At 48.2% G+C, this 20,021-nt stretch overlaps 1 protein-coding gene across 1 annotated transcript in view; it reads left to right on the top strand.

Moving 5' to 3' along the window:
- Window positions 1-20,021, top strand: part of znf423 (zinc finger protein 423) — a 161,032-nt gene that overhangs the window by 128,825 nt on the left and 12,186 nt on the right. Inside the window, 2 exon segments of the mRNA XM_046352421.1 lie at window positions 10,496-10,627; window positions 12,509-12,624. Coding sequence (XP_046208377.1) covers window positions 10,496-10,627; window positions 12,509-12,624 — 248 coding nt within the window.

Here is a 20,021-nt window from a genome sequence, read left to right as displayed (position 1 = left end):
ACAGTGCAGTGGCATTGTTGGCCTGGCTGTGTGATATGTTCTGTTGAAGGCCATGTCGGAACAGGGAAATATTCTCTCAGAAGAAGCTGTCTTCAGTGTAGTGATGGTCCATCACCACTATGTTAATGATCAACAGTGTGTCTCTTTGTGCAAAATGTGTTTGAATACTATACTACTACAGACCATCTCTTTCAGCTAGTGAGGATAGTAAAGCACCTTGTGAAGATTGATAACCAGTGGTGTTAGTTGTGAGTCCGGTCAGGTGCCTTGACTCTCTAGCAGCCCACAGCGCCAGGCCTCAGATTCAATAAGGCTTTCTTAGACCAGGGCTGTCCAGAAACACAGGCCTCAGATTCAATAAGGTTCTCACAGACCAGGGCTGTCCAGAAACACAGGCCAGCAGCAGCCAGGCCTCAAGATTCAATAAGGTTCTCTCAGACCAGGGTTGTCCAGAAACACAGAACAACAGCAGCCAGGCCTCAGATTCAATAAGGTTCTCTCAGACCAGGGCTGTCCAGAAACACAGAACAGCAGCAACCAGGCCTCAGATTCAATAAGGTTCTCTCAGACCAGGGCTGTCCAGAAACACAGAACAGCAGCAACCAGGCCTCAGATTCAATAAGATTCTCTCAGACCAGGGCTGTCCAGAAACACAGAACAGCAGCAACCAGGCCTCAGATTCAATAAGGTTCTCTCAGACCAGGGCTGTCCAGAAACACAGGCCTCAGATTCAATAAGGTTCTCTCAGACTAGGGCTGTCCAGAAACACAGGCCAGCAGCAGCCAGGCCTCAAGATTCAATAAGGTTCTCTCAGACCAGGGTTGTCCAGAAACACAGAACAGCAGCAGCCAGGCCTCAGATTCAATAAGGTTCTCTCAGACCAGGGCTGTCCAGAAACACAGAACAGCAGCAACCAGGCCTCAGATTCAATAAGGTTCTCTCAGACCAGGGCTGTCCAGAAACACAGAACAGCAGCAACCAGGCCTCAGATTCAATAAGGTTCTCTCAGACCAGGGCTGTCCAGAAACACAGGCCAGCAGCAGCCAGGCAGAAGCCTATACCATTTACAACACTCAAATTACACGATCTACATAATCTTCAATCACCCCAATTAGCAATCTGTGATGGGTGTGTTTGTGTAGATGTATTCTGTATGTGTGTTGCAACTATTAAAGTTGAGTCTTGAGCATGGAATAAGTGCGGAGTTTCACCTTGAAGTCTGTGGGGAGCAGGTTAGATCAGGGGGTGTATGCTAGACAGCATTTCACGTTGTATGAGCAATATCAGTGAGTAAAATAACTATCCTATTTTCCTTCGTTTACTTGGTTTAGTTGTCTCCTTATTACAGATTCTTAGTTTTGCAGTGTTTTGGCACAGATTAGTTTTGAAAACCTTGTCCCTCAATCTCAGAAACAGCTGTGTTTACCAGCAATAGCCAGAGAAAGCGCCAGTCACACAGATAACTGTATAAAAAGGAACACATTATTCACACCAGCCTTGATTACAGGTTACAGTCAACCGTTGTTGCCATGGTGATTAGCTGTAGATACAGAACAGAAGCGCTTGGTAACCTGGTTGGATGGGTTATGATGATTTGTGTTGCTGCTCTCAGTGGGAACTACCACAGAGTCACAATGCCTTCCACTGGAGAGAGTGATGTTGGTTGTCGGTTAATTAAGCAATAAGGCACGGGGGGTGGTATATGGCCAATATACCACGGCAAAGGGCTGTTCTTAAGCATGACGCATCGCGGAGTGTCTGGATACAGCCCTTAGCCGTGGTATATTGGCCACATACCACAAACCCCTGTGGTGCCTTATTGTTATTATAAACTGGTTAGCAAAATAATTAGAGCAGTAAAAATAAATGTTTTGTCTTACCCGTGGTATACAGTCTGATATACCACGGCTGTCAGCCAATCAGCATTCAGGGCTCGAACCACCCAGTTAATAATGTCAGTTAGAACGTACACTGAGTATACCAAACTTTAAGAACACCTTCCTAATTTTGAGTTGCACCCCTCCCCTTTTGCCCTCAGAACAGCCTGAGTTTGTCAGGGCATGGACTCGAAAAGGTGTCGGAAGCGTTCCACAGGGAAGCTGGCCAATGTTAGCTCCAAGTTGGCTGGATGTCCTTTGAGCGGTACACCATTCAAATCAAATCTAAATCTAATCAAATCAAATTTTATTTGTCACATACACATGGTTAGCAGATGTTAATGCGAATGTAGCGAAATGCTTGTGCTTCTAGTTCCGACAATGCAGTAATAACCAACAAGTAATCTAGCCAACAATTCCAAAACTACTACCTTATAGACACAAGTGTAAAGGGATAAAGAATATGTACATAAAGATATATGAATGAGTGATGGTACAGAGCGGCATAGGCAAGATACAGTAGATGGTATTGAGTGCAGTATATACATATGAGATGAGTATGTAAACAAAGTGGCATAGTTAAAGTGGCTAGTGATACATGTATTACATAAAGATGCAGTAGATGATATAGAGTACAGTATATATGTATACATATGAAATGAATAATGTAGGGTATGTAAACATTATATTAGGTAGCATTGTTTAAAGTGGCTAGTGATATATTTTACATCATTTCCCATCAATTCCCATTATTAAAGTGGCTGGAGTTGAGTCAGTGTGTTAGCAGCAGTCACTCAATGTTAGTGGTGGCTGTTTAACAGTCTGATGGCCTTGAGATAGAAGCTGTTTTTCAGTCTCTCGGTCCCAGCTTTGATGAACAGGCGGTGGCTCGGGTGGTTGTTGTCCTTGATGATCTTTATGGCCTTCCTGTGACATCGGGTAGTGTAGGTGTCCTGGAGGGCAGGTAGTTTGCCCCCGGTGATGCGTTGTGCAGACCTCACTACCCTCTGGAGAGCCTTACGGTTGTGGGCGGAGCAGTTGCTGTACCAGGCGGTGATACAGCCCGACAGGATGCTCTCAATTGTGCATCTGTAGAAGTTTGTGAGTGCTTTTGGTGACAAGCTGAATTTCTTCAGCCTCCTGAGGTTGAAGTGGCGCTGCTGCGCCTTCTTCACGATGCTGTCTGTGTGGGTGGACCAATTCAGTTTGTCTGTGATGTGTATGCCGAGGAACTTAAAACTTACTACCCTCTCCACTACTGTTCCATCGATGTGGATAGGAGTGTGTTCCCTCTGCTGTTTCCTGAAGTCCACAATCATCTCCTTAGTTTTGTTGACGTTGAGTGTGAGGTTATTTTCCTGACACCACACTCCGAGGGCCCTCACCTCCTCCCTGTAGGCCGTCTCGTCGTTGTTGGTAATCAAGCCTACCACTGTTGTGTCGTCCGCAAACTTGATGATTGAGTTGAAGGCGTGCGTGGCCATGCAGTCGTGGGTGAACAGGGAGTACAGGAGAGGGCTCAGAACGCACCCTTGTGGGGCCCCAGTGTTGAGGATCAGCGGGGTGGAGATTTTTGCCTACCCTCACCACCTGGGGGCGGCCCAGAAGCATTGCAGTTCTTGACACACTCAAACCTGTGCGCCTGGCACCTACAACCATACCCCATTCAAAGGCACTTAAGTATTTTGTCTTGCCCGTTCACCCTCTGAATGGCACACACACATGTCTGAACGGGACACCATCCATGTCTCAAGGCTGAACAATCCTTCTTTGACCTGTCTCCTCCTCTTCATCTACACTGGTTTGAAGAGGATTTAACAAGGGACATCAAAAAGGGATCATATCTTTCACCTGGATTCACCTGGTCAGTCTGTCATGGAAAGAGCAGGTGTCCTTAATGTTTCGTACATTCAGTGTATGTTCCCAAATAGCACCTTTTAATTATAACTAAGGTGTTATGTAGGGCCTGTGTGTCAGTGTCTCATCGATGTGGTCTATCTGCAGCCTTTATGGACAGGCTGTGGGCTGATAATGTGGGCTAAAAGACAGAGGCATATGGAAACATATGGATGGGGTCAGTAAGAGGTAGAGGAGGCAAGATGTAGAGCACCACTTGAAATAAATGGAGGCCCTGGGAGTGACTTGCACTTATAAAGACTTATCATATGGCAGTTTTATTGGGGCACTGATTAGAACTATTCCCACATGGGCACTTCTGAGCATTCAATTAACATTCAAAACACAAATATCTGTGCATACATTATACTCCCCGCTCATAACAATCCGTCTGGGCTGTCTGGTGTTGTTATTGTGTAAGTTTGACATTTGAAAATATCATCTCCATATTTTCCCCCTCGCTTTAACCTAGCTCTGACAGATTATTGATTGTTGGGTTTGAATCATGCAAGAAAGGCATTTCACTGGACTTCACTGGATATATATATTTATATTTTTCGACCCTGAGATTTAAATTGACGTATAATTTACTTTTTGATTTGCAGTTTTTTTTTCTTTCATGTGGCGGTGATTATTTTTGACGTGTTCTCAAGATCCCTAAACATAATCATCTTGTCACCATATAGGCTGCTAGGTGTAAGCCGAGGACACGCAGCACTTCCAGGCTTATTTAGTTGATTATTTCCCATTTCTCTGGCGTTGGCTGGGGGTCCCTGCCTGTCTCTCTGTGTGTTGCCTCTTTATCTGTGTGTGTGGGGGGGAAATGAGAAGCAGCTCTCCCAGGGAGAGAGGCCTGGATGGACAGCGGGTGACCAGGGCTGCTGGGCAGGGGGCACGGGACTACTGCCTAAACTTGATTGGTGGAGCCCAGGTGTTGGGGAGGAGGGATGAGATGTGATTGGTTGGAGGTGGGGAATTGGTGTGAGGAAAAAAAGAGTAGTGGTTAGTAGTTCAGTAGAATGGGACTAGCAGGATTATTGAGGACCTTGTCAGAGATGCGGGGGAGGGGGGGATCTTTGAGATGAGGGATTCCAGTCCCAGAGGCTGTTGCACTATGGCTTCTGTCCTGCAGTACAGAGTGAGCAGTTTGGTCCATTTGACCTTGCAGTGTGTCAACAGACCCAATCAGAATGGAAAACCTTGGCACCCGGACATTGTGCACCTATCATGGTGGATATTTTCCCACTGTTCCCCAAGTACACCAGTCTTTAGGTCACAAGCTCGCCAAAAGTGTGTCAAGCAGTGGCGGTCGGTGCAGTTTAAGATGAGGGAGGACGATCATTTTTTTATGAGTATGGCCTTATTTCTATTAAAGCATATTGGATGACAGCCATTCATATTCCATTCGCCCTGTTCAATGTAACATTGATAGGTTTAGACTACTACATGATATTCAAACTTTCCCTGTACCCATCATGACGTTGATACAACCTAGCCTATGAATGAATGTTTACAACATAGGTGCACACAGGTTGAGAGAAAGATTTGAGGTGACAGACAGTGACACATTAAATAGCGCCTTGCACACTCTTGCCTGCATTTAGCTGATCTAAGGTGTAATCATTAGTCCAACAGTTGCAAACAAGCATTTCTATTGGACTAATTCAGGAATGTTTATCCTCGTCTCGTTCCGTTTGCTTCTTTTTTATACACCCCTGATCACACACAAACCATTCACTTTCATAGCCACATACGATAAGGAATGCAACAAGTTATTTGAGTGTCTACCCGCTCTTCTCTTCTCACCTTTTCCCTTTGCTTATCGACTTCAGTGAACAACACATCAGCTGTCTGTAACCAACCGAAACAACCTTTCCATGCCAAACCTTCATATCATAACTGTTACACACAGCCTAAGTCGTTGTCACCATTTAAATATCTTGGAATAGCCTAGTCAAAGCCCAGACCTCAATCAAATTGAGAATCTGTGGTACGACTTAAAGATTGCTGTACACCAGCGGAACCCATCCAACTTGAAGGAGCTGGACCAGTGTTGCCTTGAAGAACGGGCAAAAATCCCAGTGGCTAGATGTGCCAAGCTGATAGAGACATACCCCAAGAGACTTGCAGCTGTAATTGCTGCAAACTGTGTCTCTACAAAGTATTGACTTTGAGGGGTGAATAGTTAGGCACGCTCAACTTTTCAATTTTTTGTGATATTTCTTGTTTGTTTCACAATAAAAATTGTTTTGGATCTTCAAAGTGGTAGGCATGTTGTGTAAATCAAATGATACAAACTCCCCAAAAATCTATTTTAATTCCAGGTTGTAAGGCAACAAAATAGGAAAAATGCCAAGGGGGGTTGAATACTTTCGCAAGCCACTGAATTGATTTTCTCTCAGAGTCAACTAGTCACCACATTTTATGCGCTGCAGTACTCGCTAGCTGCAGCTTAGGCTTTCAGAACTAGATTAATTATTTGATCCTTTGATTGGGTGGACAACGTCAGTTCATGCTGCAAGAGCTCTGATTGGTTGAAATATGTCTCCGGAAGTTGTCATAATTACTGTGCAAGTCTATGGAAGGTGTGAGAACCATGAGGCTTCTAGATTTTGTATTGAAGTCAATGTACCCAGAGGAGGTGCTAACCTACAGTGCTGTTGTGGCTAATGTCGACCTTCATTGCAAAACAGTTAATGTTTCACTATTTATATTTTCCTGAAATTTACTGAGGAGTATGGTCTCCCCTTCCTCCTCTGAGGAACCTCCTAGTGTCAAGGAATAGCGGAGTTTTAAAAATTATTTTAATGGAGGGAGTTGGTGAGAGGAGGGGGAGATGATAAGAGTGAGTCGGGGGGGGGGGGCTGTGATTATCCAGTGTGCTTTGGAAGGAGAGTTTGTCTGTTTGCATGAAGGTTGGTTTCTACTGGGTGGAGAGATCCAGCATCCTACTGTTATGTAATCTGATAGGAGATTCCAAGCCGGTCAGCTCCATATGCTGTCCACGTCTGCCAAAAATATCTGGAGCCGGAGACTCCATCACGCTTGGCCGCCGGAGAGTGCGCTCCGGAAATATTTACTACAGATAATAGGAAACGTGTGAACCAGAGCCGTGGCCAGGAGAGAGGGAGAGGAATGAAGAGAAGAATAGAGAGGGATAGTCACTAGCAGAGTCACTAAACTGGTGATGGTAGAGTAGTGAATAGTGATGACTGATGGACGGACTGGCAGACGGAGATTTTGTTTGTGTGTAAACAAGATGTTTGTGTCAGAGAGAGATTGAGTGAAGGCGCATGAGAGTCTATGTGTGGGTGTTAGGAGCTCCAGGGATCAGCGCAGCATTGCAGCATTCTGTGTGTGTCTGAGAGGGAGAGTAGAGGTGGAGAGCTCTTGGGACCCCTCCAGCTCTGCAGCAGGTGTGTGTGTGTGTATACTCTGGCCCACATTGCCGCCCCACCACCATGGGTCAAGCTCAAAATGCCTCCGTTTCTCCCTCCTCTCCCCCTGTGTTTCCATGGCAACACACCTTGAGCTAGCCCCCTAGAGGAGCCAAGCACCTCCATCTCACCCCCTCAACCACTCATCCCTCCTGCCCCCCTCCCTCCCTCTGCTCTCCCCTGGTGTATCTCGTGCCGTCCCTGCCATCAATCGCCAGGCCAGGTTTTAGGCCGCAGGGCGAGGGGAGTGGGGCCGGGGCCCTGGGGACGCCCAGCTCCCAACCAAGGAGCTCATTTGTGTGCCAGTGCACGCTGCAGGGTGTTGTGGGTGGACGGGGGAGAGGAGCCGACAGGGGGGGGGGCTTGTGTAGACGGGACTGTCCCCGGGGAGGGCTGTGAGTCAGGGCGCCACCTGGCTCCCTCTGGTCAATTAGCTGGAAGCACATTGGCTAAGCAGCAACAGAGGCAGCCGCCATGCCGTGGCAGTGTTTGTGCAGGATAAGGATCCTGTTCAGTTGGTGGAATAATCATTTAGGAATAATACATAAATATTGTTCCTTCACACCTTTCCCTTCTCCGTTGCTGCAAGGCCCTCAATCTCTCTATCCACCTCAGTCTATTCCTTTACCTTCTTTCTTTCCCTGTATCGCTCTTTCTTCTCCGCTCTCTCTTCCTCACTCTCCCATCCCCTTTCCATGTCTCACACTGTCCCTCTCTCGCTCTCCCTCTGTCTCACTCCCTCTCCCTTTCCCATTAGTGTCCTGGCAAGCCCTCATCAGTAATTCTGCGTATATGTGGCGGCGTCATGCCATTTCTCAATTAAGATGGTGCATACCTTAGGAGGTGGGGAAGGTCCCCCCCCCTCTCAATCGGAGTTAAATGTTCTCCCGGTCTCTCTATCTCGCCCTCACACACTCTCTCTTCTTCTCTTCACTCTGCATACTGATCAAGCCTCTTAACAGATCAGTGTGTTTTTCCCCGTTCTTTTCTGTCCTACTCTGTCTTCCTGTTCTCCGTGTCTGATCTGTGGTGCAGATAGCTGAAGTGGGTCCTTTTGAAGGATGAAATGTCCTGTAGCTATTTAACCTCTCCCTTCTGCCATACTAATGACTGCTCTATATGCTGCTACTACCAAACATGCCTACACTCATCCAACGTGTCAAGTCTGAAACGTCTTACTTGTGGTTAATCAATTGAACCGGTTGGTGCTAGTAGTCTAATAGTCACAGAATGGCAAAGATAAGAGATCAACCACTAATAAGGATTGTATGTATGATATTCTGCATCAGTGATTTGTAAAGCAGTGTAGTACAGTAGTAATTAGTAATTACTGTGTATGTTATGCACTTTCTGCAAGTTGAATATAGTTTGGTTTTGTGTTCTAGTTTAGGACTCACCTTCACCAAACCTCTGCTTTCCTTCCCTCCCATCCTGCCCCAGCGTGGGTCTCCCGGGGTAGCAGCCATGCAGCTGTGTGGCCGTCTCGCGGATCAAATGCTCTCTCAGACACAAAGCGGGTCATCAGGATGTTTCAGGATCCTGTCATCTCTCCATGGTTCCCTCCCTCCCTCCCCCCACACTCACACACAACCCAACCAACCCAGCCCCAGTCCGCTTTGTGCACGGCTCACCAGCCCTCCCTCCAAGCTCTGAAAGAGAGGACAGACAGAGTACACTCCCCACTCACTGATCAAAACCACTGTATTTGTCATAGAAAATACATTACTTTCGTAGGACACACACACAAAAACGCTTTGGGCCCCCTCACTCTGCGCCCCCGGCCCTTGTCAGACAGCCCAATTATCCCCTGCTCTCTGTACTGAGCTCTGTTCTCTCTTTACTCATAGTTGCCTTCAATTCTCCTGATGTCTCCCATACATAACCCTCATTTCACCTTGGTTTTCACTTTTGGACCTGTAGGCTAGATATATTGGTCAGTTGGTGTTTGTAGGTGAGGATTCTATTGGTTAGTTGGTGTTTGTAGGTGAGGATTTTATTGGTCAGTTGATGCTGTTGATTGTGGTTGTGGCTCTAGGGTTTTCTCTCAAAGACAGTTCTGAGGGAATCTCTCTCTGTGTCTCTGGGGTTCATGAGAAATTTCATCTGCTGCTTCAATCTTGCCTCAATGTAATATTTGAATGGTAATCAACCTCCATCTCAGGGTGGTTTGGGACCGAAAGGCATCCCACCAAAACGTGATGTCTTTGAGGAAGCAGCAGCGGGGACGGGCAGAGCAAAGGAGTGCCCTCGCCAATCCCCCTAAGCCCCGTCCGCACCCAGCCCCCGCACCCCCCCCCTTCCCCTAGCCATTCAGACAGGGATTAAGTCACCCTTGTGGAGGCCTTTGAGACAGAGAGGAGATTGGAATCAGTGGAGGTGGTTTGGGTATGGGGGGGAGGGGGGTCATGGGGGTGTCAGCGATGTTTGATTGAAGACTTTATCAACCCTGCGTGCCCCTGTTGCTGAGCAGCGGGGCACCTCGGGGCATGGGGGGGGGTGGGGGGCTGTCTATGGTGGGACGGCAGGGGAGGCTGCCATCAGGGGGGACAGACCGGTGGCGGTGGTGTCTTCCACGGTTCGTGACTCAGCGAGGGGCTAGGATTGGGGCGCAGTGGAGGCAATATGATGGCGCGGGGCGCGGGGGCGGGCGCGGCTCGGTCCTGTGTGACGCTCGGCCGATAAGGCGGGAGCGAAGGCACCCAGCCAGGACCCAACGCCCACCTTTCATCTGTCCCACGGCGGAGGGGGCCGCTGATGGCATTCATGCAGGCTTAAAATAGAGCGGCGAGCAGGGGGGAGGGCACATAGCCCAGACCACTGGGGGTGGCAGGCAATTACCGGCCGGGAGAGAGGAGGCACTGGGAGGGGAGGGGGGGAGTGGGCCGGTCACACAGGCCAGATCTGGAGAGGATGGAGGGAAAGACGCAAGGAAGGACGGACAGCCCTCTCTTTCGGATTCAGACCTGGACCTGTTAGTGCAGGATCATGGTATCCCTCTCTGGGCTCTGTGACAGGGACATTGTGACCAAGGCAGTGGGACAGGCATGTGTTGGAGCTGCGCAACGTGCTGCAGCATGAGCAGACAGGCAAGAGAGAGGCAATGATTGAATTAAACTGCTATACTTTAGTACACAAACTTACCTGTACATGAGCTTACACTTTTCCTTTTTTGTCTGTGTATGAGTGAGAGTGTGTGTGTTTGACGATAATGTGTGTGTATAATATGTTTATCCCCGCCTTCACTTTCTGACCCTCCATGTTGTATGGTGTGTTCTTCTTTTACAGAGGAAGGCATCAATCACGAGTGCAAGCTGTGTAACCAGATGTTTGACTCTCCGGCCAAGCTCCTGTGTCACCTGATCGAGCACAGCTTCGAGGGCATGGGCGGCACCTTCAAGTGTCCCGTCTGCTTCACAGGTGAGGGGTCGGTGTGGGGCCTCAGAGGGGGGCCAGGTGGAGGGCAGTCAAGGTGCTTGAGTGTCTGACCAACATTAACATACACACAGAGACACGATATGAACACATGTTCCACTAGATCTGAAGGCCCTCACACAAAGTTGCACTGCACTTTGTCGCCCATTGAATAGCAGAGATACTAATACATTGACCCAGATAAATCCTCTCCATCTCCTTATTCCTCTCTCCATACCTTCCACCCTATAACCCCTCATGTGGTAACATGTCGTCCTCCTCCTCCACTACTGAATTGAACTGTATTAACGATCAGTTCAGTGGGAGGTAAAGAATTGGGTTGGAGAGAAGTCCTGTCTCAGGAAAGACACGGTAGTCCATGGAGTAACTAGCCAATATAGAAAAACTCACTCCATACATTGGAATTAAGTCAAGAAGGTGAACATATTATGACAAATAGCCAAGTAGACCAAGCAGACATGTTCCACAGAGGTCAACTCTGTGCCTCTGAGATGGAGAACTCAGGTCCTTTAACAGTCCTGTCGTGCTGATGGGAAAGTTAGAGTCGATGTACCCATGGTGCAACCTGGTGAGATGTCCCCCTTGAGTAGGCCAGACTCCCTGTGACATGGTCAGCTCCACTCAGTCACAGCCATAGTCATAGGGCAGGGATGGCCTAGCACAGAGACTAGCCCAGCCACAGTCGGCATGATTCCGTCACAGGCACAGTCACAGCGACCATCACAGGGAACCGGCACAGGGCTGGCCAGGTGTAGCCAAGACTTTCAGGCCAAGCAGAGTGGCTCAAGGTTCTTCAGGCTTGGCTGTGGTCCCCTGTGTCTGATGTGCCCCGGATCAGAAAGGCTCTGAGAGGTCAGAGAATAAAGAGCAGGTTGAAAGAGGAGGGTAACTAATCCTCTGTGTCCGTCCGGCTGTTTTAAAGGCCCTCTGTACGTGTCCTCCGAGTTAAGCAGCCATGCCTCTCCAGGCAGCAGGCTCAAAGTCACATTGGACTTCTAGCTCCGCTGTGGGAGTCAGAAATCATTATAGACACTGAGACACAGACATGGCTGACCGCAGCTGAGACTAAATGTTGGCTGTCTTTATCCATTGTCTTCTGTCTGTTCTCTTACTTCCTGTTTGTCTGTCTGTCTGCTTTTTTGTATGTTTCTCTATCAATTGGACATCCCAATCCCTCGCTGCCAGTCTGAGTCTACTTGCTTATATGTCTGTCTGTCGGTTTCTGTTAGTCTGTCTGCATCAGAAGCTCAGACCATGAAGCCCCCCCCCGTCTCCCTCTCAACAGTTGTTTGGTTGTGTTCTCCCCCACCCTCACTCCCTTCCCCCACAGGTACACAACACTCTTTTTAAAAAGTTTAACTCTATTCCTGTGCGGGTTATGAATAAGTAAGGGGATGCTGCTCCTTTGGGGAGGGTTAATAATTCAGACTCTCCACACACACACACACACACACACACACACACACACACACACACACACACACACACACACACACACACACACACACACACACACACACACACACACACACACACACACACACACACACACACACAGCAAACTTAAGTTTACTGAAACAAAGCAGAAAAAACCCGGCTGCCTCCCCATCTCTCCATATCTAATCCCCTCCCTGTCATCGCTCTTTTCTCTTTATGTTTATATTTACGCTGTTGAAGTTGTTGTTTTAGTGCAATGAGTGTCTTTCCCTCGCCTCTGGATTTGCACGGAGAGCGACAGATTCCCACTTTTCCTCCACAGTTCATTCAGTAACCTAGCTCACTGTTTAGCATAGCTCTGCCATGTCACTGGTCTTTTTCATCCCAATCCAATAATCTAACACGCCCTCTCCTTCTCCCCACCCCCAGTCTTTGTCCAGGCCAATAAGCTGCAGCAGCACATCTTTGCCGTCCACGGTCAGGAGGACAAGATCTACGACTGCTCCCAGTGTCCACAGAAGTTCTTCTTTCAGACTGAGCTCCAGGTCAGTACTAACTACATATAGACACAGACTGATGTCATCTCCCAGCAGCATCTCTGCCAGGCACCACTCAACCAATATAATCTGAAATCATATGATCTGACTTCAATAATAATTGCTCCTAATGGAGTAAGTAGGTTATCAATATTTTTTGGTGAATGGTCTTCATTACCAGGATTCCATTGCAGTCTTGGACTCAGGGTATACCTGAATATGTTTTGTGGTATGGTTGATTCATGATTTGAAGAGAAAATGTGTAACTTCCTTATGGGCATGATTAGACCCCAGTGCACTGCGAATCAATCCGCTCTCCTGCTGGGTTCTTTGGAACCCAATATTAGACCTCTGATTCATCATTTAATGAATGAATGAGATGAGGTCTAAGGGCATTCCATAGCGACTTCATTCGAGATGATAACTCATGGTCAAATGACTGTACCTGCGTAGCATGTGTCCCGCGTGCGGAGCTACATCCATAATGGTCGACGTTCTGGTGGAGCGTTGCCGTTTGATCAGAAAACGATGAAACCCAGTGTTTAGATGCTACCCTCCCTCCCAAAATCTACAGCTCATATGGATGGCAATGTTTTGTTCTCGCTTTGCACACACACGTTTCCTCTACTTCCCCTCTGGGGCAGCATGGTGCACATTGCAAGGCTGATTAGCTAGACAAACAGGTGTGAAACACAGACTGGTGTGAGAACACAACATGGAATCCATGTTTTGGTTTTGATTTGGGGGGTGGTAGAATCTAACAATTGGATTACATTTTTTCCTGGGCACCGCTCGGCCATACAGACGACAACCTCCCAATCGGAACCATCTACCGATTATGGGTATAGCTTCGGGAAGTGGGAAAGCATCGCCAAACAGGCACAGACACAGGTCTGCAAATAACTTGCAAGTGTTATACTGCTAGACAGAGATACAGTATACTGTACAATCTCTGTCTAGAAGCTGGGCTAGGCCCTCTGGTGTGCACACACACACACCTCCCCTGATGCGCATACACACACACACCCCTCCCCTGATGCACACACACCCCTCCCCTGACGCACACACACACCCCTCCCCTGACGCACACACACCCCTCCCCTGACGCACACACACCCCTCCCCTGATGCACACACACCCCTCCCCTGACGCACACACACCCCTCCCCTGACGCACACACACCCCTCCCCTGACGCACACACACCCCTCCCCTGACGCACACACACCTCCCCTGACGCACACACACCTCCCCTGACGCACACACACCTCCCCTGACGCACACACACCTCCCCTGACGCACACGCACACCTACCCTGACGCACACCTCCCCTGACGCACACGCACACCTCCCTTGACACACACACACACACCTCCCTTGACACGCACACACACACACACACCTCCCCTGACGCACACACACACACCTCCCCTGACACACACACCTCCCCTGACACACACACACACTTCCAGGAAACCATTACCATAGTGAGAGGCCATCATTTAGATGCCCAGCCGGTCTCATAGACTAGATGAAACACAGTAAACGAAAATCAAGGACACTCCATGAAGTATGATATGTTATGATTGGTATGGTTACTTAAGGCAAAAACAAAAGGAGGGTGGTTGGTTGGGGTCAATAGGTGGGCGTATAACGTGAACGTCTAGAAACCCAAAGGCTGCGTGTTTTAATCTCATCACGGACAGCTTTAGCATTTTAGCTAATTAGCAACTTTGTAGCTTACTACTTTCTAACTACTTAGCATCTAACCCTTCCCCTGGCCTAGCTAATGTTAACTAACCCTTCCCCTGGCCTAGCTAATGTTAACTAACCCTTCCCCTGGCCTAGCTAATGTTAACTAACCCTTCCCCTGGCCTAGCTAATGTTAGCCCAGCGTAGCCTAGTGGTTAGAGCGTTGGACTACTAACCGGAAGGTTGCGATTTCAAACCCCCGAGCTGACAAGGTACAAATCTGTCGTTCTGCCCCTGAACAGGCAGTTAACTCACTGTTCCCAGGCCGTCATTGAAAATAAGAATATGTTCTTAACTGACTTGCCTGGTTAAATAAAGGTAAAATGTAAATAAATAAAAAACCTTCCCCTGGCCTAGCTAATGTTAACTAACCCTTCCCCTGGCCTAGCTAATGTTAGCTAACCCTTTTAGCTAACCCTAAACTTTACCCTTTAACCTAACTCCTAACCCTTCCCCTGGCCTAGCTAATGTTAGCTAACCCTTTTAGCTAACCCTAAACTTTACCCTTTAACCTAACTCCTAACCCTTCCCCTGGCCTAGCTAATGTTAGCTAACCCTTTTAGCTAACCCTAAACTTTACCCTTTAACCTAACTCCTAACCCTTCCCCTGGCCTAGCTAATGTTAGCTAACCCTTTTAGCTAACCCTAAACTTTACCCTTTAACCTAACTCCTAACCCTTCCCCTGGCCTAGCTAATGTTAGCTAACCCTTTTAGCTAACCCTAAACTTTACCCTTTAACCTAACTCCTAACCCTTCCCCTGGCCTAGCTAATGTTAGCTAACCCTTTTAGCTAACCCTAAACTTTACCCTTTAACCTAACTCCTAACCCTTCCCCTGGCCTAGCTAATGTTCGCCACACCGTAATATATCTTAATTATTGCAAATTCGTAACATAGTACGAATTGTAATTCAGAACATATCATCTGAAATGGACGATGGACGTTCACAAATGATTGCATACCAAATGTAACATATGATACTAATTTGAGTGTCCCGGATTTTCTTTTTACTCTGCTATGTCTACCCGAGTCCACGTTGCGCAACCACATACTTAAATATATATTAGTACACCCACACTTATACTAACTTGTTCTGTTTTAGACATAGAACACTGACACACAATAATGTCCAAATCCAGCCACCCCTCCCCTCCATCAGGTTGACTTCCTTCACTCCCTCCGTCCACTCCTCTCCTTCCTCCCACCCTCTCCTGGCAGGGTTCTGGCCATGTTGGGTCGTTAGGATCCAGACAGATCGAGGAGGACCCAGCTCTGTATAACTCACTCAAGAGTGGGTCCAGTGGGCAGCTGGGGTCAGCGTTATTCTGCCCTGCCCGTGGCTGGATCCATCATCCTGAGAAATGAGCTACAGGCTAGAGGATGGACCCACCCAGCCGCCTGCTACTAACACACCCCCCCCTCCCACTCTTCCTCATGCGGCTCCTTCCCGCTCCACTAGGGTGGATGGTTGAGGAGAGGGTCTGTGTGTATGCTAGCCCTGGGAGTGAGCTTCCCGTGAACTTAATGTCCAAATAATATCAATGGCTCCATTTTGGGGCTATGACCTAAATCTCCTGACCGGTCCACAGAGCCCCCCCCCCTTCCGTGACAGTGATGTAGGGCCGGCGGCAGTGGGCATATGGCCGGTCAGACCATTTAGCAGCAGGAGGAGTGCTGGACCCTGTCGGTCACTGTCTGCCTCACCCCGAGGCCGAGCGACTGAGAGATAAACACCAGCCGATCGCACAGTGTGGCACGGCCCCCTCTTGTGCCTCTCCACCTTTCCACACTCCTCCATTTTCCTCCCTTCCTTCCATCCTGGCCACACCTCTCCCCTCCTGACCGGGTCACACCGTCAATAATAAGTCATTTTCCTCTCTGAGCTTCTTTAAGTAGGACCACTCACTCCATCACCAAGCTAGGAACACCATACTCACATGGCCACAGCAGCATCCTCTGATGAGTGTGAATCCTTCTTCCATTTCCTGGCCCTGTTCCATATCTGAGCATTGACTCCTACTAACCACCCCCACCCGCCAGCCCACCGCTCTGCCTGTCCCCAAGAAGAGCAGGTCTAAGTGGGGGAGATGGAGTGGTCTGAGTGGGGGATGTGGGCTGGTTGTGGAGGTTAGTGGTGAGGCTGGTTGTTGTGGTGTTTGTGTTTAATGAGGTCTGAATGAATGGATGGCTGGCCTGGGCTGTGCCGTGCTTGGGGTTCCCTACACCAGCCCTCTGAGGGGCCACCCTCCTTTAATCCTTCAGCCTTCCCACGAGCCTTTGGTGGGACACGTCACTGCATCATCCTCTCTCCCTCATGGCCACCTATCCCACCTCCCTTACTTTTCTGAACTCTCTTGCTTTTGCCTCCCTCTCTTTCTTTCTCTCTATCCTAGTCCCATATGTACCAGCCCCCATGCATATTTTAGCCCCTCTCAGCTCCTCTCTCCTCTAGTCCTTTGTGCCTCACCCCAGTGCCCCATAAATAGTCCAGACGTAAGCTGGTAAATGAGTGATACTTATTGTCCCTGATCAGCACTGCTAGACCCAACCTGCCAGATCTGGATTCCTTTACTGGAAACTTCAGAGACTTGGCTTTTTTGTGGTTGTTGTTTGTCTCCCCCAGGTGCCTTAGAGCCTCCACCTCCCTGTCTCACCCCTCTGTGGTCTGCTGTCATTGGCTGACCACATGGCTGAGCTTTACACTATGCTGGTTAATTCAACCCTCACCCAGGCCAGCACACCCCCTCTGTTGGCATGTGTGTACACTATTTCCTTTAGCACTAGTAAATATTTAACTCCAGTCAGCAGTTTAGAATGGGAGGGGATGGGGGGAAGGAAGGAGGGGGGTCCTCTGGCTTGTTTGTTTGTTGATTCCTCCTCCCTCTACATCCCGAAAGTGTTGAATATTTAAGTGCAGTGCATTCTCACACAATGCTCTTATAATGGTAGGAGCTGGGGTTTGGGTCTTAGAGCAGAGAAGGCACACACACGATTAACATGCAGTGTCTGATCTCTCGGTCTGCCTTGTTTGATTGGACAAGTTGTGCACTGAGCAGTGTCTTTGTTAGCCTCGTGTATGTTCACGTTAGGAAATGTGTCTGTTTTAGATTGCGTTGCGCTATGGAGTCTAAGTAGTGCTTTCTTTAATAGTCCTTGTCTATGCTCGCTGCCGTAGCTATGCTACAGTGTGTCAATATTGTAGTGTGTCTCTCTGAACTAAGGATGTGTTTTTGGATATGTGTGTAGGTGGCTGGGGAGTCCTTAGTTTGATCACCATGGCGTGCCACAGTGTGGAGGCAAGATTTGATCTAGGTGTCCCAGTGGCGGTGTCTGGTTGAGTCCCAGCTGCCCCGCTGTGCAGAGTGTCGCTCCATGTTATTAGAATGGGGACCAGGGGGGCTCTCTGCAGACCTCACCCCCCCGCTCCCTCCCGCAAGCTGATTGGCCAGCTCAGCTTAGTCTAGGGACTGCATGCACCACATACAGGATACAGCTGTCTGGCTTGGCATACCTGTCTGTCTGAGCTGCACCGCAGAACACTATGGTCCACTGTGGTAGCCTGCATTGGTCTAGTGATCAGGCAGTGGTGTGAAGCTGTGGTCATGGTATTAATGGTATTGTATTTTTCAGCTCAATAATCAAGTTAATTGTACAGCAACAACACTTAATGAGGTGAGAACAGGGATTTTGAGTTGTGTTTGGAAAGAGTGTTAAAGGGGGGTGAGACAGGGATTTTGAGTTGTGTTTGGAAAGAGGGTTAAAGGGGGGTGAGAACAGGGATTTTGAGTTGTGTTTGGAAAGAGGGTTAAAGGGGGTGAGAACAGGGATTTTGAGTTGTGTTTGGAAAGAGGGTTAAAGGGGGTGAGAACAGGGATTTTGAGTTGTGTTTGGAAAGAGGGTTAAAGGGGGTGAGAACAGGGATTTTGAGTTGTGTTTGGAAAGAGGGTTAAAGGGGGTGAGAACAGGGATTTTGAGTTGTTTGGAAAGAGGGTTAAAGGGGGTGAGAACAGGGATTTTGAGTTGTGTTTGGAAAGAGTGTTAAAGGGGGTGAGACAGGGATTTTGAGTTGTGTTTGGAAATAGGGTTAAAGGGGGTGAGAACAGGGATTTTGAGTTGTTTGGAAAGAGGGTTAAAGGGGGTGAGAACAGGGATTTTGAGTTGTGTTTGGAAAGAGGGTTAAAGGGGGTGAGAACAGGGATTTTGAGTTGTTTGGAAAGAGGGTTAAAGGGGGTGAGAACAGGGATTTTGAGTTGTGTTTGGAAAGAGTGTTAAAGGGGGTGAGACAGGGATTTTGAGTTGTGCTTGGAAAGAGGGTTAAAGGGGGTGAGAACAGGGATTTTGAGTTGTGCTTGGAAAGAGGGTTAAAGGGGGTGAGAACAGGGATTTTGAGTTGTGCTTGGAAAGAGGGTTAAAGGGGGTGAGAACAGGGATTTTGAGTTGTGTTTGGAAAGAGGGTTAAAGGGGGTGAGAACAGGGATTTTGAGTTGTTTGGAAAGAGGGTTAAAGGGGGTGAGAACAGGGATTTTGAGTTGTGTTTGGAAAGAGGGTTAAAGGGGGTGAGAACAGGGATTTTGAGTTGTGTTTGGAAAGAGGGTTAAAGGGGTGAGAACAGGGATTTTGAGTTGTGTTTGGAAAGAGGGTTAAAGGGGGTGAGAACAGGGATTTTGAGTTGTGTTTGGAAAGAGGGTTAAAGGGGGTGAGAACAGGGATTTTGAGTTGTGTTTGGAAAGAGGGTTAAAGGGGGTGAGAACAGAGATTTTGAGTTGTGTTTGGAAAGAGGGTTAAAGGGGGTGAGAACAGGGATTTTGAGTTGTGTTTGGAAAGAGGGTTAAAGGGGGTGAGAACAGGGATTTTGAGTTGTTTGGAAAGAGGGTTAAAGGGGGTGAGAACAGGGATTTTGAGTTGTGTTTGGAAAGAGTGTTAAAGGGGGTGAGACAGGGATTTTGAGTTGTGTTTGGAAATAGGGTTAAAGGGGGTGAGAACAGGGATTTTGAGTTGTTTGGAAAGAGGGTTAAAGGGGGTGAGAACAGGGATTTTGAGTTGTGTTTGGAAAGAGGGTTAAAGGGGGTGAGAACAGGGATTTTGAGTTGTTTGGAAAGAGGGTTAAAGGGGGTGAGAACAGGGATTTTGAGTTGTGTTTGGAAAGAGTGTTAAAGGGGGTGAGACAGGGATTTTGAGTTGTGCTTGGAAAGAGGGTTAAAGGGGGTGAGAACAGGGATTTTGAGTTGTGCTTGGAAAGAGGGTTAAAGGGGGTGAGAACAGGGATTTTGAGTTGTGCTTGGAAAGAGGGTTAAAGGGGGTGAGAACAGGGATTTTGAGTTGTGCTTGGAAAGAGGGTTAAAGGGGGTGAGAACAGGGATTTTGAGTTGTGTTTGGAAAGAGGGTTAAAGGGGGTGAGAACAGGGATTTTGAGTTGTGCTTGGAAAGAGGGTTAAAGGGGGTGAGAACAGGGATTTTGAGTTGTGCTTGGAAAGAGGGTTAAGGGGGTGAGGACAGGGATTTTGAGTTGTGCTTGGAAAGAGGGTTAAAGGGGGTGAGAACAGGGATTTTGAGTTGTGCTTGGAAAGAGGGTTAAAGGGGGGTGAGAACAGGGATTTTGAGTTGTGCATGGGAAAAGGGTTAAGGGGGGGGGGTAAGAACAGCCTCTGCATAGAAC

Source organism: Oncorhynchus gorbuscha, linkage group LG01 (genome assembly GCF_021184085.1).
Source record: "Oncorhynchus gorbuscha isolate QuinsamMale2020 ecotype Even-year linkage group LG01, OgorEven_v1.0, whole genome shotgun sequence".
In the NCBI taxonomy this organism is placed as follows: Eukaryota; Metazoa; Chordata; class Actinopteri; order Salmoniformes; family Salmonidae; genus Oncorhynchus; species Oncorhynchus gorbuscha.
This window is presented reverse-complemented; position numbering and strand designations above follow the sequence as displayed.